Source organism: Mytilus californianus, unplaced genomic scaffold (genome assembly GCF_021869535.1).
Source record: "Mytilus californianus isolate M0D057914Y unplaced genomic scaffold, xbMytCali1.0.p SCAF_7, whole genome shotgun sequence".
Classification (NCBI taxonomy): domain Eukaryota; kingdom Metazoa; phylum Mollusca; class Bivalvia; order Mytilida; family Mytilidae; genus Mytilus; species Mytilus californianus.
The window spans coordinates 40043038-40065405 of NW_026262723.1; the positions used below are offsets into that span (position 1 = coordinate 40043038).

Genomic DNA, 22368 nt, shown 5'->3' on the forward strand with positions numbered 1-22368 from the left:
TATCTGCAAATGTTGCATCTTTTTTTTTTACAACAAAATCCATATGAAAGATTTGACACTATATTTTAAATTCTATTATAAAATAGATTAAGTTAGCACTATGGTAAATTTAAATGGGTAATTATGGTTGCAAACTCCATTGGAAATTTGAATTGAGATTATGACCATATCTTGAGGGAAAGAATTTTTTGGGGAAAAAAAAGGGGGGGGGGGGGGTTTAAAGAAATTGTGGGGGGTCAATTTTTTCTCATTTCAGATTTCAGAAATTAAAAAGAATTATTCTTCAAATATTATTTTTTTTTCAAATTTCAAATATTGAAAAATTTCAAGACGTAATCTTTAATTGGACAGTATGGCGCATTATATTTGTAAAATCTTTGACCACATTTATTTATTTGTTATGCCAAATCTAACCGTGTATTTAGATTTTTAATTTTGGGTCCAGTTTTCAAATTGGTCTACATTAAGGTCCAAAGGGTCCAAAATTAAACTTTGTTTGATTTTAACAAAAATTGAATATATGGGGTTCTTTGATATGCTGAATCTAAACATGTATTTAGATTTTTGATTTTTGGCCCAGTTTTCAAGTTGGTCCAAATTGGGGTCCAAAATTAAACTTTGTTTGATTTCAACAAAAATTGAATATATGGGGTTCTTTGATATGCTGAATCTAACCATGTATTTAGATTTTTTATTTGTGGCCCAGTTTTCAAGTTGGTCCAAATTGGGGTCCAAAATTAAACTTTGTTTGATTTCAACAAAAATTGAATATATGGGGTTCTTTGATATGCTGAATCTAACCATGTATTTAGATTTTTAATTTGTGGCCCAGTTTTCAAGTTGGTCCAAATTGGGGTCCAAAATTAAACTTTGTTTGATTTCAACAAAAATTGAATATATGGGGTTCTTTGATATGCTGAATCTAACCATGTATTTAGATTTTTTATTTGTGGACCCTGCTATCAAATTGGTTCATATTGAGGTCAAAAGGGTCCAAAATTAAACTTTGTTTGATTTCAACAAAAATTGAATATATGGGGTTCTTTGATATGCTGAATCTAACCATGTATTTAGATTTTTGATTTTTGGGCCCAGTTATCAACTTTGTCCACATTGAGGTCAAAAGGGTCCAAAATTAAACTTAGTTTGATTTTAACAAAAATTGAATTCTTGGGGTTCTTTGATATGCTGAATCTAAACATGTGTTTAGATTTTTGATAATGGGCCCAGTTTTCAAGTTGGTCCAAGTAGGGGTCCAAAATTAAACTTTGTTTGATTTCAACAAAAATTGAATATATGCGGTTCTTTGATATGCTGAATCTAACCATGTATTTAGATTTTTTATTTGTGGACCCCGCTATCAAATTGGTTCATATTGAGGTCAAAAGGGTCCAAAATTAAACTTTGTTTGATTTCAACAAAAATTGAATATATGGGGTTCTTTGATATGCTGAATCTAACCATGTATTTAGATTTTTGATTTTAGGGCCCCGTTATCAACTTTGTCCACATTGAGGTCAAAAGGGTCCAAAATTAAACTTAGTTTGATTTTAACAAAAATTGAATTCTTGGGGTTCTTTGATATGCTGAATCTAAACATGTGTTTAGATTTTTGATAATGGGCCCAGTTTTCAAGTTGGTCCAAATTGGGGTCCAAAATTAAACTTTGTTTGATTTCAACAAAAATTGAATATATGGGGTTCTTTGATATGCTGAATCTAACCATGTATTTAGATTTTTTATTTGTGGCCCAGTTTTCAAGTTGGTCCAAATTGGGGTCCAAAATTAAACTTTGTTTGATTTCAACAAAAATTGAATATATGGGGTTCTTTGATATGCTGAATCTAACCATGTATTTAGATTTTTTATTTGTGGCCCAGTTTTCAAGTTGGTCCAAATTGGGGTCCAAAATTAAACTTTGTTTGATTTCAACAAAAATTGAATATATGGGGTTCTTTGATATGCTGAATCTAACCATGTATTTAGATTTTTGATTTTTGGGCCCCGTTATCAACTTTGTCCACATTGAGGTCAAAAGGGTCCAAAATTAAACTTAGTTTGATTTTAACAAAAATTGAATTCTTGGGGTTCTTTGATATGCTGAATCTAAACATGTATTTAGATTTTAGATTTTTGGCCCAGTTTTCAAGTTGGTCCAAATTGGGGTCCAAAATTAAACTTTGTTTGATTTCAACAAAAATTGAACATATGGGGTTCTTTGATATGCTGAATCTTACCATGTATTTAGATTTTTTATTTGTGGGCCCGCTATCAAATTGGTTCATATTGAGTTCAAAAGGGTCCAAAATTAAACTTTGTTTGATTTCATCAAAAATTGAATTATTGGGGTTCTTTGATATGCCAAATCTAACCGTGATTTTAGATTTTTAATTTTGGGTCCCATTTTTAAATTGGTCTACATTAAGGTCCAAAGGGTCCAAAATTAAACTTAGTTTGATTTTAACAAAAATTGAATTCTTGGGGTACTTTGATATGCTGAATCTAAACATGTGTTTAGATTTTTGATTATGGGACCAGTTTTCAAGTTTGTCCAAGTTGGGGTCCAAAATTAAACTTAGTTTGATTTCAACAAAAATTGAATTCTTGGGGTACTTTGATATGCTGAATCTAAACATGTATTTTGATTTTGGACATTGGACCATAATAGGTAAATTAAAAAAATTGAAGTTCTTAGACCACATTCTTTCTGTGTCAGAAACCTATGCTGTGTCAAATATTTAATCACAATCCAAATTCAGAGCTGTATCAAGCTTGAATGTTGTGTCCATACCTGCCCCAACTGTTCAGGGTTCGACCTCTGCGGTCGTATCAAGCTGCGCCCAGCGAAGCATTTTATTGTGATCTGTATTTACCAGTAATTGATATCCTGATTCTCTACTTAACTGTACATAAGAGAGATTTTGGCTTCAAGCAGTTTACTTAAAAAAAATTACGGTACAAATTTTACAGCACCAGATGCACATTTCTACAATTAATGTCTCTTTAGTGATGCTAGAGGATTTATGTATATAAGTTGACAAATTTTAATCATCTAACGAAAACAGCTATTCCATTTTTAAGTTGCATGGTAATAATGTAAATATATAAAGATATCTATAAATTAAACAGCAATTTCCCGACTGAATTTCATCTTTCATTAAACCATAATAAATCTCACGACACTTATATTCAACAACAAAATATAATACTGTAAATTCAGAAATTATTGCATGCATTTGTTAATGCGATTTTTGAAGAATGGACAAAAATGTGATATTTATTATTGCGATTTCAGGAAAAGCTGGCGTAGAGATATAAAAAGTACTGAACTCCAAGGAAAATTCAAAACTGAAAGTCCTTTATCAAAAATTCATAAGGGTTCTGCGGAACCCAGTGTCTCGCCTACTTTTGCTGTTGTCTATGTTTTCAGTGTGATAGGGGAATGCACATAATAGATTTACAGTTAATGAAATAAAACGTTTGAAATGGTTTATGAATCTAATAAATGTTTTAAAAACTTTAACCACAGAGTGAATGTAGTGTTAACTGGAAGGAAAACTAAGTCCATTTATAAGTAAAATACGGATAAGCAGGATTTTTTTTTTTACAAAATTTACTTCTGGATACTATCTTATGATCATAAACAAGCTTCTGTCCAAGTTTGGTAGAAATCCAGGATATTTTAAAAAAGTTATTAAAATTTTAAGAACTTTAACCACAGAGTGAATGTAATGTTAACTGGAAGAAAAACTAAGTCCATTTATAAGTAAAATACGGATAAACAGGATTTTTTTTTTACAAAATTTACTTCTGGATACTATCTTATGATCATAAACAAGCTTCTGTCCAAGTTTGGTAGAAATCCAGGATAGTTTAAGAAAGTTCCGAAACCTTAACCACAAAATGAATATTTGTGGACTCCGACGCTGCCACAGCCAACGATGACGACGGAATCTAGGATCTCAAAAGTCGCAGGCTCGACAAAAATAAAAATCAAAAGCTAAATTACATCAAACAAATAGAAAATAACTGTTATATTCCTGACTTGGTACAGGCACCTTCTTATATAGAAAACAGTGGATTAAACCTGGTTTTATAGCTAGCTAAACCTCTCACTTGTATGACAGTCGCATAGAATTCCATTATATTGACATATTCCATATATATATATATATCAGATTCAGAAAGTGAGTTCTTATTACTGCAATACTCATCCAGTCGCATTAATAAAAAACCTCACAATAATTTCTGAATTTACAGTATCAAGTTACTACATCATAACACATGTTTAACACAAATATTTGTTCGAACAACAGTTTATATTTTAAATTTCTAAAACAAAATACCTTAGCTGGGACAAGTCCCATAACTCTATTCCCCTTTTCATCTAATCCAGATACTTCCATTCCCAATATGCAATCTTGTGCTGCAAGGTCCCCTGGGATAGCATCAGCTGGCAGTCTGCCTGTAGCTAACATGACATCTCTGAAATTCAATGCTGCATAGTGGACATGACAAAGATGTTTGGTTTCATCTCCTCTGTAATACTTGAGTGGGGATTCAATCCAGGTCAGACTAGATAGATCACCTTTTGTCTGCACATTGATGTATGCATGTTGACATGGCTTTTTATTGTTTAATATTCCTACAAAATACAAATTAAAAAATGTAAAGTTAATACAAGAATATGTCCATAGGACATAGATACCCCTGCTAGCAAATATACAGCAAATTCTGCAATTTTTCCATTAATAAAGGGACATAACTTGAGAATGGTGAAAGTAATCCCACCCAAATCGAACTTTATCTGTGTTTGGTGGTATAAATAAGCATTGTGTATAAGTTTCACAATATTTGGTTGAGGCAAATTAAAGTGAGCGAATGGAAACCAATTTAGGGACGTACGTACTGACAAGGGTAAAACCTAATGCCCCCATCACCTACCACCAGGGCCCAAAATTTTGGCAGATAAGTCAAATGAACAGTTTAATACTAGAATCATGGACAATAAATCAAGTCTCTACAAAAAAAGCTTCAAAGCATGTTCTAGTTTAAATTTTAACATTTAGAAGACTTGAAGTATAATAATATTTAGGTTGTCCCTCTTTCTACCCAATAGCATCCAAAGAAAATCTGAAATTTTTCGAGGTTGTCCCTTTTTCTGCCCAATAACATCCAGAAAAATTTGAAAACTTGTTCACACTTTACAAGAGCACTAGAACCAAAAGTTAAACCTAAGAAACAATTGTTGAAACATAGAATTAACTCACAAGTTTTTAACATAAAACTTACCTTTTGTAATTGGGAGATGTCTGAAAGATCCCCATTGTCCATTTTTATAAACATTTACCATCAGGTCTTTCTGTATCAGTTGTTTAAAGGTTTCATTTTCTACTGAAACATCCAGCATAGCCTTATCACAGTTGAAAATACACCTAAAATGTACATAAATATGAAATACTACAAAAAATAAATGAGATTTCTTGCTGAACATGCTGAAGTAAACATGCAGTTTAGCTAGACAAATTTTACTTTATAAAAAACCAAAGATAAATATTTTGAGTGATATATCAAGTTTCCTTAAAGAAGGAAAATCAAGTTATTATAAGCTTAAAGAATGCAAATTTCTCTGGAGTTTTTTATATAGTGTTTTAACTTTTTAAAAATTTTTTGAAATAACACAATAAATTAAACAGAATCAAATAATTTTCATAATGTATGATTCAAATATCTGAATGGACAAATGTCCACTGAAATACAAAGAAAATTACTAACCCTGGCTTTGATGAAACACTAAAGGTAAAGGATGAAATGCAGCATTTTTAGATAAGAATAATACTGCTTCCTCTTTTTAAAAACTTTTCAATATTTACAAATACAAGTAGTAAAATTCTAGTTACCTCAACTTTTCTCCACCAGGTTCCTGCTTCAGACAATTAAACATTCCCATAATCCCATTCATAGGTTCAGAGTTCACCAACAGCCAAAGATTCTTGTCTTTCACATTCATCACTTCCTGTTTCATGGAATTAAACCAGGAGCCGTTCAAATCATCAACAAGTACTTCTTTTACCACATCTCTGATAGCATTTCTACTTGGACGGATTAAGAACAATGTGGACAAATGACAAGAACGTTTTAAAATGATTTCGTATCCAGCTTCTTTAAATATCTTACACCATTGCTGCTCAGAACAGTAACAGTAACAACTACGTTCATCATCAATCTGCAGTACATCTTGCCAAAGTCTGTCTGATGAAAATGCTATAGGAAAATTATTTGTTGTTTCTTCTATCAGAATGAAGCCATTTCCTGTTATCGCAGATGACAGATTTGATAATGTTTTTGCAATATTGCTTTCTTTATGAAGAACATTCCTGGCAACTAAAATGTCAACTTTTTTCAAGTCCGATGGAGGATCTGAAGTAATATCCCATTCAACATGATCTAATTCATGCTTGGAGTCCTCTATTCCACTGCCCTTTTTATCAGCTACCGAATAAGCTACGTTTATCATTGGTTGAGAATTAACCAATGGGACAATGTTATCATACATTGATCTTCTGCTGGCACCAACTTCTAGAATACTGAATGAGTGAGACAAACTATTTTCAATGACAATGTCTAAACAAGGTTTGAGTATTTCAGGACGAGACATTAAGGAACTCACATCTTCTTGGGAATCTAAATGTCCATTCTCTATTCCACTATCATCGAGTTCCTCAAATATGCTTCTTAATTTCAAATATAAATCGCCATCTAATTGTTCAAATTCAGAGAACTTTTCAGATAAGAAATTTCCATTCTCCAGCTGTTCCAAGAAAATACTGACTGGGTCAATTTTTGATTGATTCAATTTGTTATTGCATCTAACCATAAGCCTATTGATGGCATAAGCAGAACAGCTATTTAGATAGTTTTGGAGATCATTGTCTATAAGGTTATTGCATGTATAAGGCACAAAACAATATTCCTCCAGCACTGGTTCAGCTTGTTGATGCCGACGTGGCGCCACTGTTGCATGGAGACCAAGAATTTCAACTCCACCAGAGGTGCAAGTGTTAAGTTCTTTGTCAATTTTTACAAATGTCACTGAAAAATATGTATATTTTTTCATTAAAGTTATATTAATTTGTTTCACTTGTAGAAAAACTAATTGAGGAAAGAAAATACACATTATAAAAGGATATGTCTTGTCTTGAGAAGGTAAATATCTGAGGGCTATTCCAGAAAAAAAAAATTGGGGGGGTTGGATGGCACTTGAATTATTTTATTTTTCAGTCAGGATTTTACATACTACACTACTACCCAACAAGGGTATCAAGGGGTTAAATATAGAAAATAATGCAGTATACAATATGTATCACTGACTAATCCATTTTTACAATAACAGTATTTAAGGTAACATATACATTTTATTTTTGTATGGATGGGGGCAGGTGACAAAGTAAAATGAAATTGTATGGGCGATGGCCATAAAATGAAGTGCCTTCTAACCCCCACCCCATATTGTTTTTTTTTTTTTGGAATAGCCATGACAGAATATCGTCAGCATTAATATACATTTTGAACTGAGAATTTTGGGCCTCATAGAACAATTATACAAAGCAAACTAGGTTTTTGCCCATTATTTTCTATTCTTTTTTTTTCTTGGCCTATTTTTATCTATTCTTTATGTTTTGTCCCATTATTCCCTATTCTGTAAACCCCATCCAGACCATCGTTGATGACCAAATTAAGTATTAGAAACAAAAAATTTTCTAAATTAAAACAAAAAGGACCTACCACTGTGGCCATCATTTGTTTGATACACATGGTTCTCCTGGATGGTGGGGTCAACCGACATGGCAGTTATCCTGGTGGGTAGCCTGAGACAACCATCAGACACACCCAATATTGACATCTGTAGCATTGTGTCTATGTACGACACCCAGTTACCATTCCACAACAATTCACCTGTGTCGCCTGTAATTATAGTAATTAAGATATATTACATAACTCTAAAGGCTTTTAAAACTCTTAATATTAAGCAATCAGAGGCGGATACAGGATTTTTGAAAATGAGGGTCATAATTATTGGTAATTGAATATATACCACTGAGCGGAGCAAGGCAAAACAGTTTTTTGATGATTCTATACTAAAAATTTATATAAATTGTGAAAAACATACTATTTTTAGTTTTTTGGCAATGAAAGGGGGCAAACTACAACCCAAACAGGCAATAATGCAGCATTATCTAAATTATGTATTTTTCTTTTTTTTTCCATGAAATTATAACTAACTACTGTTTTCTTTTAAGTAATACCATTTATTAACTTTAACAACTTGTTTTTGAAGTGTTTTTTTCCTTTCAGTGTCATTTAAAATCAAATCATGCTTCACATCAAAAGTCTAATATCTAATACCTTCAATATTTGTTCGTAGAATGCCTCTGAAGTCTGGTCCATAATCGTATCCCCTGAGTCTCAACTCCTTATACACATCAGATGATGTCAGAGGTAATTCTTCTTCATGGCTCCGGTCAACCGTGTCAACAGGGGCAGATAACACAGATATAACTCCACTACATATTAACATATCACTCTCTGTGATCTCAAAAGATCCGGATGATTCCATTACATTCACTTTAAACTTAACTTTACCTAGTAAAATAAGAAAATAAATAAATTACTTTTAAAAACAGTGTATAAAAGTTCATAATTTACAATCTTTTTCTTGCAACTGGCCAATTCTATTTTAATTTCTTCAAGAGCTGTTTTAAAAATCATCATGCGATGAAACTTTTCATGGAATGAGAAAAAATGTAATTTCATGAATAGTTGATTTTGTGGTTTTGAAAAGTTTGCATACAAGCTTTCATGAATAGTTGATTTTGTGGTTTTGAAAAGTTTGCATACAAGCACATAGATCATTTGTATTTCATTAAACGATTTTGTGGACATGCACCTATACCAATAAAATCCATGAAAATTGGTGTCCCACAAATAATAATGAATCCACAGTATTAGAAAATACAGGATATAAGAGGTATGATCCCATAAAAAAAAGACCTAGGAAATAACCATTATATAAGTCTACCTTCAGATGGCAATATGGTAGCTCTGTATATGTTGACATTCTCAAACTTGACAGGCATCTCATCATACACGTAACCTTTCATCTTAGCAAGTGATCTCCAAGCTAATACTAAGTAACCAGTGGCAGGGAATAAGACACGCCCCTCAATGGTGTGACCAATCAGATAATTATCAGGAGAATTCAATGAAATGTCAATTTCATAGGTGGCACCACCATGTGACCCTGATGACCCTGTTGGAAAATCTTCAGCTGCGGGTACATCCCATGATACTTCATGATCCCATCCTACTAAAGGAGAAATCATTGGGGTTCCTTTTGGTACAGGAAAATGAACTGAATTACAGAGCTTTAATGGGTCCATGTTCACTCCATTTAGGAAGCATCTGAAAAGTAAAAATCCAAACTTTATATGTGAAATTGTTTAGAGATCTTTCAAGAGATACAAATCCTGCGTTGAACTTTTGTAAGACTACCTGTCCTTTTAAACATTTGTATTCTGATTAGCTTGAAAAATATCTTATTCTTTATTGATTACTAATGTACAACCTTGAATATTTCATTTGGATACATTAATGTGTGGCTGACATGTTAACTTCAAAGCATAGGACAGAAATAAACAATAAAGCAATATATGGTAATGAAAGAATGGTGAAGTTACTGCTGATCTGCATCCTGACCCTCAAAGCAAAGTTTCTCACCAAAGATCTAAGAATTGAAATTTCACAGCTTTACCAAAACTATTCTTATAGTATTCACTTAAAATGAGCCCATCATTTTGTAAAATAAATTTTGTTTTGTTTATTTATGTGTATGTAGCATACTGTAGAGATTACGTACCTCATGCACTAAATGAATGTCATATTCAAAATTTCTTTTATCTGAAAGAAGGATTTAAAAATTTACATACTTTCCAAGACTTGTCAGGAAGAATTCCACATTATCCTGATGACCTCTTTTCATGAGTCCAACAAATGTACACTTCGGTCCTAGAGATCTCTTCAAAATGGCCTGAAGTAAACAATGAGGTGCTATCTCTATAACAACAGCATTGTGAGGTACATGTTTCAGGGCCTCCTGGAACAGAACAGGGCTAACTAAGTTGTTGACATGATACTCAGCAGACGAATATTTGGCTAGATCTGAGTGCCAGTTGGATTCTGGGATAGAGGAACTTATCCACTTCCTGCTTCTTTGTTTAGGGACAATTATCTGAAAGATAAAATGGGTCATATTTTTAGATAAATATTGGTGTTAACTGAAAGTTACAGCGATAATCAAAATGATCTTCTGCAAGAAAAACAAATTGGACAAAAAATTATGCTAACAAGGCCATGCTTAAAGAGCAGTACTGCAGCTGTATCTAAAAAAAATGTGAAACCGATTAGAAAAAAAAGTAATATTTTCAATAATTTCTCATCGTCTTCAAATAACATTTTGCTTTATAAATACTTCACTCTTCATACCAAGATTTATTTCTTATCCATTTTAATAAGTCTTATAAAAGCTTAATTATCATTTTAAAATGTTTATATTCAATAGTATTTTTACTCGAGAGAAAAAGAAAATAAAATTTTCAAACTTGACACAGAAAAGTTAGAAAACATCATGATGCAACAAAATCTTGAAAATAAACCAACATAATTGTATATCTATTTTGCCCTTTTTGCACTGACTTACATTTAATAAAGCAGACTTCAGTGTTGGTGCTGTTTGTGCCATGTAATAAGAATGGAAGGCTACACCAGAACTATTGACTTCCTTAGCAAAGATTTGTCTCCCCTTGAGTTCTTTAACAAATTCTGATACTGCAGCTGCAGGTCCAGATACTGTTACTGTATCTTCTGAATTGTGACAGGCAGGTACGACACCTGGGGGACATTGCTGTCTGGCTTCTTCCCATGACAAACCTATACGAGCAGTATTATCATTTACAAAACTAAACATTTGAAATGAATTTCAAAAATATATGTTTCTTGATGAAAATCAAGTTCCAACTGACAATAATATTCAAAAGTTGCTACAATGAAATTCTATATAAGGATATAAAAAAAACTGTAAAATTACTAATTTTCAAGAGGGATTTAATTTTGCAAGTAGATATATAATTGTGAATATGTCAATCTTGGATCTTGTCATATAAATACACAAACAGAGTAAAAAAATTGCAAAATCAAGTTGCTGCAAATTCAGCTAGAAAGAACTTACCCGGTAATGTGAAATTTTTTTAAGTTAATGGATTTCCTATATGGTGTAATTATAGCAAGTGATGCATGAATCAAAATTTATCTCTTCCTTTGTTAGCAACAATAAAAGAAAAAAAAATATCCTATTAAAATTTTACAAATATATAGCAAGTAAACTGTTTGTTATTTTTGAAAAGATGGTCATTATATAAAGAAATGTCTCAATCTTTTTTCTAAAAATAAAAATCTGAAACATACCAACAGCTGCCATGCCACCTGGTGGCAATTTAGCCTCTTTGATACATCTGCCTCTCCAGTAAGCTGCAAGGACAGCTTCTTCTGCTGTAAGAGAGCCATCAGCATAGGCACATCCCAACTCTCCTACTGAATGACCAACTATACCATCTGGGTTGATACCCATGGCCAAGATAACATCAACTAATGCCACCTGAAAAAATAAAATATTTTTAATGGAACTGATTTATTGTTAGTTGATTAATATTCAATGGAAAACATTTAATGTTAACTCGAGACCAAAAAAGTTTTTCATTAAATATATTGGTTGAAAAGAAACTGAAAAGTGGACAAAGAGATAGATAATAACAATTAACACTGCAAAACAACAGCATATATTATTTCTATTAGGGCAAAAATTTCTGCTGTATTTCAAGTCAACTATCATCCAAAGAAACTTTTTGTTTAATTTTTTTTAGTATAGAATTCTCTCTACACTCGTCTTTGATTTTGAATCCCTAATCACAACAGCTGTGCATTTTCATCATAAACAAAACAGCAAAGAAACAGAGCAAGGGTCTTACAGAAGAAATCAAAGTAGCCATATTTATGTGCTGTCATCCTTTAAAATAAATTGAAAACTCCTACACTCTAAAGAGTCAAATTTACATTACCAGTAGTCTTTATGACCAAATCATCCTTTATTTTCCATTGTATCATTTTCATTTGAGAACAGTCAAAATAAGAAACAGGAACTACATGTATTATAGCTTTCCATTACATTATTATCATTTGAGAACAGTCAAAATAAGATACAGGAGCTACATGTATTACAGTTTTCCATTACATTATTTTCATTTGAGAACAGTCAAAATAAGATACAGGAACTACATGTATCAGCACCAATTAAATATCTATTCCTATTTGGGAAAATTTTGCAAAGCCAATTATACATGGGAAAAGTTGACTTAATAGCACATTAATTTGATACCTGTATTGCAGCAATCCCAACAAAAGAATTGATTGTATCATTAAAATCATCGTCTGTTCCTTCTGTCAATAATTTGTAAAGTTCTACACCATATACTCGTAGCACTCCATCAGACTTCAATATAGACTTCTTAAATTTAGGAATAACCATCATCATTTTACCCATACCACACCATTGTGTTCCCATTCCGGCAAAAACAAACCAAACTGGACGTTTTTCATCTTGCGGTACTGACTGTAAAGAAAAAGGTCTTTAAATCTAACAATATCATTAAAATTTATCATGGATGGGGTTTACATCATAGAGAAAAATGGGTAAAAAGTGCAGAACAAAGGACAAGAAATATCTTTAAAAAAAAATAGAGAAAACAGGCCAAAAAAAATAAAGAAAAGTGAATAATAAGGTGCTAAAATATGAAGAATAGAGAAAAGTGGCTTAAAAAATTCAAGAATACAGAATTCAAGAACCCCCCGGCATCTAGACCTTAATTTTAAAGATTCTGGTCACTATCACCATACCTGAATTTCCTGAATTTTGTTTTCTGCATTAAGGATGCTAAAACCTCTGTACAAATGATTGCAGTTCCTTGATCCATTTAGTAGAGAATGAAAATGAATATCCTTGCTTTGATCCTCGGCTGATGACAGAACTTTCTCTAAACCCTGTTTAGTTCTTGAAGAATACAGAAAAAGTCTTTTAGATAGGTCACAGGCATGAGAGTCACTGTCAATATTGGGTTTTAATACTGCATGAACATTTGAACCTCCAAATCCAAAAGAATTGACAGCTACCAAGCCACCATTTAGAGGTGTTCTTTCTGTTACAACTTCCAATCTGCCATCAGTAAGACCTGGGATTTCAGTGTTTGGTGTTTCATAGTGTAGATTTGCTGGCATTTGTTTGTCTTCCATACCAATTATAAGTTTTGTTACTGCTGCCAAACCTATAATGCATTATTATTTTAAGTGGTAGTTGAATTCCAAGAATACATGCTCGCTAGAAATAGTATTTCTTTAAACTAGTTTCTCGAAAAATGGAGACATTTAATTTGACATATTAAAGTGAGAAAAAAACTATTCTGTAACATTTGTTTTTATTCTTTCTGAGTAACTTTCCCCCTAAAAACGCTACAATTTCAAAACATTACACAAGTCTTGTCTTCTTTCTCTCATAATTTTCAGTGTTAAATTTAAATGTGTTTCTTCATTCTACATGTTCTATGCACTTTCATTATTGGAATTTATAGCAAGAAGTTCAATAGTCAAACTCTGGATCTAGTATCAATAAATATTTTTACACACCTGAGGCTGGCTCTGGATGGCCCATATTAGATTTGATCGAACCAATCAAAAGCGGTGTTGATCTGTCTTTACAAAACACATCACAGATAGCATTAAGCTCTTGTGGGTCACCAGCTTTGGTACCAGTTCCATGAGCCTCTACATACTCTACAGAGGTTGGATCAATACAGGCTTCACTGTAAACTTCATTTAATAACTGTTTTTGTACAGAACCAGAAGGAAAGGTAATTCCTGGAAATAAGAATCTTAGTTTCATATTTATGCAAAGTCAAGACTTTTTGTGTTTTTCTATCATGCTTTAAGCTAAATTCACTTATTAAAAAGGTTGACACATTATAACTGCCTATGGGCTATTAATAAAAGAACTATGTCCTTGTATTCATTTGTGAAGAGTGCTGCTTATGGCTTTTTTGTGTGCAACAGACAATAAGGGCTGAAAAAATATGCCTACCAAAGTATGATTCTAGTTAAAATACAAAGGCCACAGTACATCTTTTAACAATTGATATATTTCTTGATTCCTCAACCAAAATGTGTTTTCCCACTTGCATTGTGACTAAGGACAAATTTAGCAAATCTTATCAGATATTAAAAAGTATTAACAGAAATGCTGAATGCCAAGGCAAATGTAAAAAGGGGAAGCCCATAAAATCAAACGCTTGCCTATATCAACTAATGGAACAAATGGAAAAAAGGGTTTTTACCCTTTTTTTTTGTGCAGAAATTTTAAAATGTCTTATCTCACCAAAATCTTTAGAAGCAATTTTTCTTTATGAAATAACCATTTATCAAGTAATACTCATACTTTTCTGTCTAAGGGAACTGCCATTTGATTTTTATGGGGGGCTAGGATGAAAAATTTTGTCCTGCATTTTTATTTTTCACTCTATTAGGTCCTGCCTTTTATTTTTCTTAGTTTATCCCGACTTTTTTTTACAAAAATTGTCATCCTGCCTTTTTTTTTTTGCAAAGTGTCTCATCCTGCCTTTTTTTTTACTCAAAACTCCTGTCCTGCCTATTTTTTTCAAATTTCATCCTAGCCCCTCCCCCCCCCCCCCCCCTCCCCCAATAAAAATCAAATGGTAGCTCCCTAAAAACATGAAAAATACTTAGTAATAATGGATACCTTGTTCTTTGCTGCCATCAGAGTTTGTCTTAGAATTTACAATTGTTGAATATATTCTCTTAGCAACATTTTGTTTCTGTAAATAAATAGCTACAACACCTTCACTTCTGCAGTATCCATCACCTACAAATAATAAAAAAAAACATTTTCATTTTTTTATATCCAACATGACCAATTCATATAAATTTTATTTGAACTCGCTACAAAACAGGATAAATGCTCAGGGAGCCTCACTTTTAGTACTCTTTCTAAAGGTGATGAAAAAATTATATATTTTCAGACAATGTACATATATTGCACATACATATTTTGTATACTTAACAAAAAAGAAGGCAATCGAAACAGTTGAACATTTATACCCATGGATCGAGAGATTCCATGTATTTCGTAAATATGATCAGACTCCTGCAATTTAAAGTTTCTCTCTACATGTATATATTATAGTTTTCAAGATAATAGGCCAAAATGAAAAAAATATACTAAAATTTGTCATTTAAGGGCAATAACTCCTAGAAGAAGTTGTCTGACAGCTCAACATTCCTAACATTTCTGCTCCAATCAGATTTTCTCTATTTATTACGGTTTTCAAAATAATAGACAAAACTTGCATGCATTTTACCCCTATGTTCTATTTTCAGCAATGTCGGCCATCTTGGTTGACAGGTGGGGGTCATCGGACACATTTTATATACTAGATACCCCAATGATGAATATGGCCAAGTTTGGATATATTTGTTTCAGTGGTTTCAGATGAGAAGAATTTTGTAAAAGTTAACGATGACGGACGAAGACAGATACCAAGTGATGAGAAAAGCTCACTTGGCCCTGTGGGCCAGGTGAGCTAAAAAGTATACTGTACATCGTTTCTACAATGTTTTTCATTCCTGAATACATACCTGAAGCATCAAAAGATTTACAAGTTCCTTCTTTTGACAGCATTCCAAGTTTCTGGAATTGTAGTGATGTAGTTGGTTTTAGACACAAATTACAACCACCCACAATGGCTGAATCACAGTGACCTTGTCTAATGCTGTGTAATGCTTGGTCCATGGCTAACAAGCTGGAGGAACAGGCAGTGTCTATGGCAAAACTGGGACCTGAAATATTTTATGAAAACTAATTCAATATGTTGCATCCTCCCAAGTTGTAAAAAAGACTCAAGTTAAAACTGTCATGTTGCATAATTACAACAGATGTTCACCATCAGATAACCTGTGGTTATACAGGGCTAACACCATAATTTATATACACTTTGTCTCAAATTTAGCCCAGCAATGTTTAATCTGCAAATTTGAGTTGAAAATTTTAGTTCTTCCCTCTGCATTATTCGTGGCAACACTTAAATTTTCCTCGATATCATGCTATATATGACTTTAAATTCAATTTGATAAAACCAAAGTTTAATTCTTTTTAATTCAATGTACACATTAAATGTATATGTGAATTTAGAGTATACTTGGGCACATGATTTCATATCAGCAGATAAAGCAACTTTGAGCTTGCTTTCAGTAACTGCAAGCAGTCTCTGATAAGGCATTGTTAACTATTGTTTTGCTTGTATTTGTGTTCTTTTTACTCTCTTTGTTATCATTATTTAAGTGTTTGTTTTTAAAAGTGCCTTTCCTGTACTGATTTAGGGAGCTACCATTTGATTTTTATGGGGGGGGCTAGGATGAAATTTGAGTAAAAAAAAAATCAGGATGACAATTTATGTAAAAAAAGTCAGGATAAACTAATAAAAAAAAGGCAGGACCGAATAGAGTGAAAAATAAAAAGGCAGGACCGAATAGAGTGAAAAATAAAAAGGCAGGACAGAGATTACAACTAAAAAAAAATGCAGGACAAAATTTTTCATCCTAGCCCCCCTCATAAAAATCAAATGGTAGCTCCCTTATATTACCAGTACTGTGGATACATTATTTTTCGTGGGATTCCAATTTTCATGGATTTCGTGGGTAAAGGTGAACCACAAATTTAAATATTCATAATTACATTACATGTATGTTTCATTATAATACGTTATTTTGATTGGCTAACAGCAATCTCGTGTCATTCTGAAATTAACCTTCATTTCAAAATGAAATGTAACATTCATGACGACACAAGCTTCCACAATAAAGTGCACAGGTAAATAAAAGAAAAACTTGATAGAAATCATGTTTTCATGATCCTAGCAAAAAAATTATAAGTATTGAAAGCTTCTTTTAGTAATTTTATAGGGTTGTAAAAGCGTTGTACTTCGGTCAACGCTTTTACAGCCCAATAAATGTACAAAAAGAAGCATTCAATCCTTAAAACAAAGAAAAAATTTTTACAGGTTTGAATGCAGACTTTTGTAAAACCAAAAAAATCAAATATCAACGAAAATACAATTTTTCCATTATCTGCAAAAATTGGTACCCACAAAAATAAATGAATCCACACTATATGTTCTTTTATGTTTTTTTTTTTGTAATTCTACATGTTCTACATCAGAATGAATATACCCTTACATGTGTAACACATGAACATTCAACGAACCTTTGAAGTCAAAAAAGAAAGACAACCTGTTAGCAAACATTGATCTTGTACATCCTGTCATACTGTAACCAACAGTTTTCTCTGGGTCACATGACCAAGCATCATGTGCCTCTGAAGCACTACAACCTATAAAAACACCTGTTTTAGACCCTCTAATGGAATCTGGGTTAACACCTGGAATGAAAAATAGAAAATTCTCTTTAAAATGTAAGAAATACAACAAATGAACAAATATCCTTTATATATAGACTTTGTACAGACTCTGAATGGTAGATCATCAATTCAGTACATGAACCTTCTGCCTTCTATGGCAAACACTTGACATGTATTGCAATGTATATATCATTAACTATTGATCCTCAATGTGTTGATTTCACAGACTTTTCATATTGCTGTTTAAACATACTTAATTATTATATAAATGCAGTCTTCATGCTCAACCACAGGCCCCGGAGCAGCCCAGGCTTGTAAAATTGCTGTCTGGCCTGTCAAAAATCATCTGTACAGGCCAACAGAATCTAACTAAAATTTTCCAAAAATTGAGCTCTGGGCCTGTAGAATTAAAAGTTTTTCGTGAAGACTGTAAATGTTTAATACAGTAGTATTGTTTAACATCATGCCCAAAAAAAACCAAAAATTAATTCATATGTTTGCACATCAAAATGAAAATGACATTCTACCATTGATTCGATATCCTTTAACAAAGGCTATAGCAAAATCTAGTAAATTAATCTTGTACTAGAAAAGTGAATGACAAAATTGATGAGTACCTGCATCTATTATGGATTCATAAGTAACTTCAAGCAATAATCTCAGCTGGGGGTCCATACTGTTGGCCTGTTTTGGATGGACACCAAAGAAGGCTGCATCAAACTTGGTGATATCTTTTAACTTCCCATTTCTTGGAGGTAAACCATACAATCCTAAAAGTAGTAACAATAAATGTTGACATTGTTCTTGTATGTAATATCTTAATTATAATTGTGCACCCACAGATAAGAGTTTAATTACTATTACAATAGGGGAAATAATAAAGGTTCGTTTTTTGGTTGGTATCAAAATTAATTGATTACTGCAAAATGGTTTATTTAGGCTATAATATTTTATTCATAAGTGCTTTATATTGAAAATTTTAAAAAAGATAGACTGATTGATTGATTGGTGTTTATAACCCAACTTTCAGCACTACTGTGCTATTTTGTGGCGGTCATTTTTATCGGTGGAGGAAGTTGGAGTGCCCGGAGAGAATAATTCAAGAAGATCTCGACATTCTATGAACTTTTGTTCCTGTCAGATTTTATCATGTATGACCCGAGGCGAATTTTTTACATTATCTAGCTAGCTTGTGATCTAAAGGGGTATCCTAATCCTAATGTTACCCCATCCCTGTAACTCTTCTGTGTAGCATTACTTATTGCTACTTTATACTGTTAAGGTTAACCAATTTCCATTTAAAATCAGATGCTGCAAATTTCAGGTAGAAATTCCATTTTCACAATTTCACTAACTGTCCTCTCTTTGACATTTTATAAACCTGAACAAGGGACAGCACTTATTCTAGAACAAAATAAACAAGTGGGATCAACATAAAGTTCAAACTTTCACTAAACAATTTTAAAAACCTTTTGGCCATCTTCTTTCATCATCTGTCACCATGTCCTCTTTGTTTATCAAATGTTGTCTGAATTCTTCAATGTTGTTCGATTCTGGTAGTCGACAAGAAATACCACTAATAACAACATCATCTGTTGTGATTTCCTGTTGAGAGATGTCAGGAACGAAGGTGGCATAGCTTGTATTCTCTTCCTCCCCAATATGAGGGGCATCATCTGGAACTCTGGCTGGCATTGCTTTTTAGCAATAGTTTCCTTACAAAAAGAAGGGAAAACAATGTCATTCAAATACTTTCATAACTCAAATAAGTATAGCACCTTCAGATATTGTATACATATATCATTTTCTATAACTAAATAAAAAAATAGACTGCCAAAGAATATGCTGTTATTTCAATATTAGAATCCAGCAGCTGATCTAGACTATAATAATCATATAAAGGTCAATAATAGCTTATAAATAATAATAAGAAAATAAAATTCTTTATTTAACGAAGGTAACTCATTTAACAATAACATGTTAACTAATCTTCCATGAGGCCTTCAAAAACCATAAAAACAAATAACAAAAATACAGACAAACAAAATACATTTAGGCTTATCTCTTAGTAAAGCGTGAGGGGGATGACACATTTTGGGATGCAGAGGGTGATTAAGGAGCTGCAACCCCCCCTTAATGGGGCTACATATACATTTGTATATACATGATATATGTGTAACACAATGTGGGCTAGAACATTATCTAATTGCATAAAAGACAAATGTGTAATGCATTAACAGACTATACTTGTGGTGTTACAATTATTTTGACAATCATAATATATATGTTACCTTTGGACAATTTGTCGTATGGTTATTAAAACAATTACAGAAGTGAACGTTGACAAACTTAAGTGAATATTATTCCAGTGTAACTGATACATGACTCTCCTGCGGGCAAATAATAACCTTGTCCGAACTACGGAACCTAGTACATGTATCCTGTGGACATTTAATAACCTTGTACAACACAATACTAGGAAAGAAAAAGAAAGATGAGATTCCGCAAGGACTCAGGCCTCCCCCCCCCCCCCTCCACTCGTTGGTAGGCAAAGGGATTCATTCACCACCAGAATTCATACTCGTCAAGAGAAAACATAACTCTATGGGATCACATGCCCGTGTGACAATTTGTGACTTTTTGAACAAATGAACATTTGAACTTTTGAAACATTCTTAAAGGAGTAGGGACAAAAGGGTCCTTATTTGGCCCAAATATTAGTGCAAATTGAAAAGTTACCATACATATTCTTTAATTTGTCCTAACTACACTTAGATAAAAGGTGTTCAGAAAATAAAAACAAATTTCAAGTTAAACGAGTTACAGTGGCATCAAGCCATGAGGAAATGTGTATATTTTGTAAAATTTCTTGATTTTCCTTGTTTTACATCAACTTTTCAGTATATATTGGATTGGAAAGTATGTGCGCACCCAAGAAACAATTTTATTTTTGGTGTGATTATGTCATAGCTATATATAAGCTTCTCTTAAATTGTTTTGTTTTTTTTGGCTGTGCACAAAGTTCCACAAAGAAAATAACAATGGAAACTGCATACATTCTGCAGTTTTACGTGGTTCAACATTGATAGTAAAAAAAAATATCCGATAAAAAACGTTAAAAGCAAACGATATGGACCTACGAAGGCTGATATTATCTATAGGACTATTTTATTCCAAACTCAGCTTTGTTATATATATGCAAACTTTTTTTTGTTGGCTTGTCAGGCCCCCCTTTTTCAATAGTAAAAGTAGGGATAATGGGGGTAAAAAAGTTGGGATGTTGGATATATAGGGGGTAAACAAAAGTGGGATCTGGGGAAAAGGACAATGTGGGAATTGGGGAAAAAATACAAAATAAGAGTGATTTTGGAAATGCTCCCCTGTATCAACCCCAAATATTTTAAAAAATACATTTGAATTAAAAAAAAAATTGGCAAAAATAATATTGTAAAATTCAAAATATACAGATTCAGATTACAGATTCTTTATTCAGATAACTAATAGTACATTAGTGTTCTGTTCTCCATTACAAATCATATGATAATATACAAAACAACATTTCAAAGTTTTACATGTAGTATATAATAATACAATTGTACACATAATTTTAAGAATTATTTCTTATTTCTAATGCATCTCTACTATAAAGTATTTTTCAAACACTTCACATATAAGTATGTAACACAATACTAAATTAAGAAAAAGAGTTATTTTGACTTCCTATTGATAGGAACAATCCTAACACATCAGGAGTTGTACCGCCTAAAAAGATAAAGTATGTTTCCAGTCATTTTACCCTAGATACTCACACCCCCCCCCCCCCCCCCCCCCCCTTATTTTTGGGTAAAATAAAAATTACACAGCTTTCTTTTATCAAATTACAGTAAATCACCATAACTGCATAATGAATACTGTTTTATTTAGCCACTTAATGAGTAAATTAGATGAACAAAAGGGAAAATATCACCTTCTTTGAAAATTGAAAACTAACAAAATGTTTTACTCGGCCTACTTACACGGAATGTATACATGTTTAATGGGACACGGAATAGACTGCGGATGACATATCCCCTGTTATTTGTGCAAGTTTCAAGAGTGTCAGTTCTGCTAATTATTTTTATTAAAATTTGTATTACTTACCTCTCGATTGCATGTGAAATAATGATTCAAATATCAAAATAGTAAAATTTTTATTGACAAACAATTTGCAAGAAGTCATCCGACGGTCAGGGTAAGCCCTCGACCAATCCACGTGTGCTTCGATAGCGCCATGTGTTATCGTCCAATCAAATCACGTCTACCACAAACGCGCCACGACATAAACAAATCATAAAATTAGTGATTTTCAACAAAACCGCATGGGATCGTCAGAGTTTGTTTAAAATACTTTGATTATCAATTAAAATTTAAAAGGATTTATGAATGTAAACAAAATTCACTAGAATATTTAATGCATGTTAAAACCATGCTTATTTTCGTTTAAAATTATATCATCTAAGGGGCTTGTTCAGAACAGAGACATATATGTGTATAATATATAGCATATATATATATGTCTCTGTTCAGAACTGATAATAAAAAGTCTTCTCCATAACAGAATGAAAATGATTATGTTTACCAAAATGCAGGTTATAAATTTGTAGTAGGCCTACAAAAGAGAAAAATAAATCTTTGTGCAACAAATTACAAGCCCTGCAAAAAAAGTAAGCAAGACTCGCAAAAGGTGAACTAACGAATCATGATCAATCATGGCCTGAATCTTTCAGAAACGAAAAACTCTT

General features: G+C 32.4%; 1 protein-coding gene across 1 annotated transcript in view; it reads right to left on the minus strand.

Annotated features, from left to right (window-relative positions):
• Positions 1-21845, minus strand: part of LOC127709394 (fatty acid synthase-like) — a 34633-nt gene extending 12788 nt beyond the window's left edge. The window contains exons 1-18 of the mRNA XM_052214900.1: positions 21728-21845; positions 19057-19302; positions 18205-18357; positions 17435-17608; positions 15811-16011; positions 14915-15037; positions 13789-14019; positions 13006-13430; positions 12488-12721; positions 11521-11710; positions 10757-10986; positions 9987-10288; positions 9080-9462; positions 8407-8643; positions 7786-7965; positions 5901-7092; positions 5293-5435; positions 4347-4645 (exon numbers count right to left, since the gene is read on the minus strand). Coding sequence (XP_052070860.1) covers positions 4347-4645; positions 5293-5435; positions 5901-7092; positions 7786-7965; positions 8407-8643; positions 9080-9462; positions 9987-10288; positions 10757-10986; positions 11521-11710; positions 12488-12721; positions 13006-13430; positions 13789-14019; positions 14915-15037; positions 15811-16011; positions 17435-17608; positions 18205-18357; positions 19057-19282 — 4923 coding nt within the window. The 5' untranslated portion in view covers positions 19283-19302; positions 21728-21845. The remainder of the gene's footprint in view (positions 1-4346; positions 4646-5292; positions 5436-5900; positions 7093-7785; positions 7966-8406; positions 8644-9079; positions 9463-9986; positions 10289-10756; positions 10987-11520; positions 11711-12487; positions 12722-13005; positions 13431-13788; positions 14020-14914; positions 15038-15810; positions 16012-17434; positions 17609-18204; positions 18358-19056; positions 19303-21727) is intronic.
• Between the last annotated feature and the right edge of the window lie 523 nt (positions 21846-22368).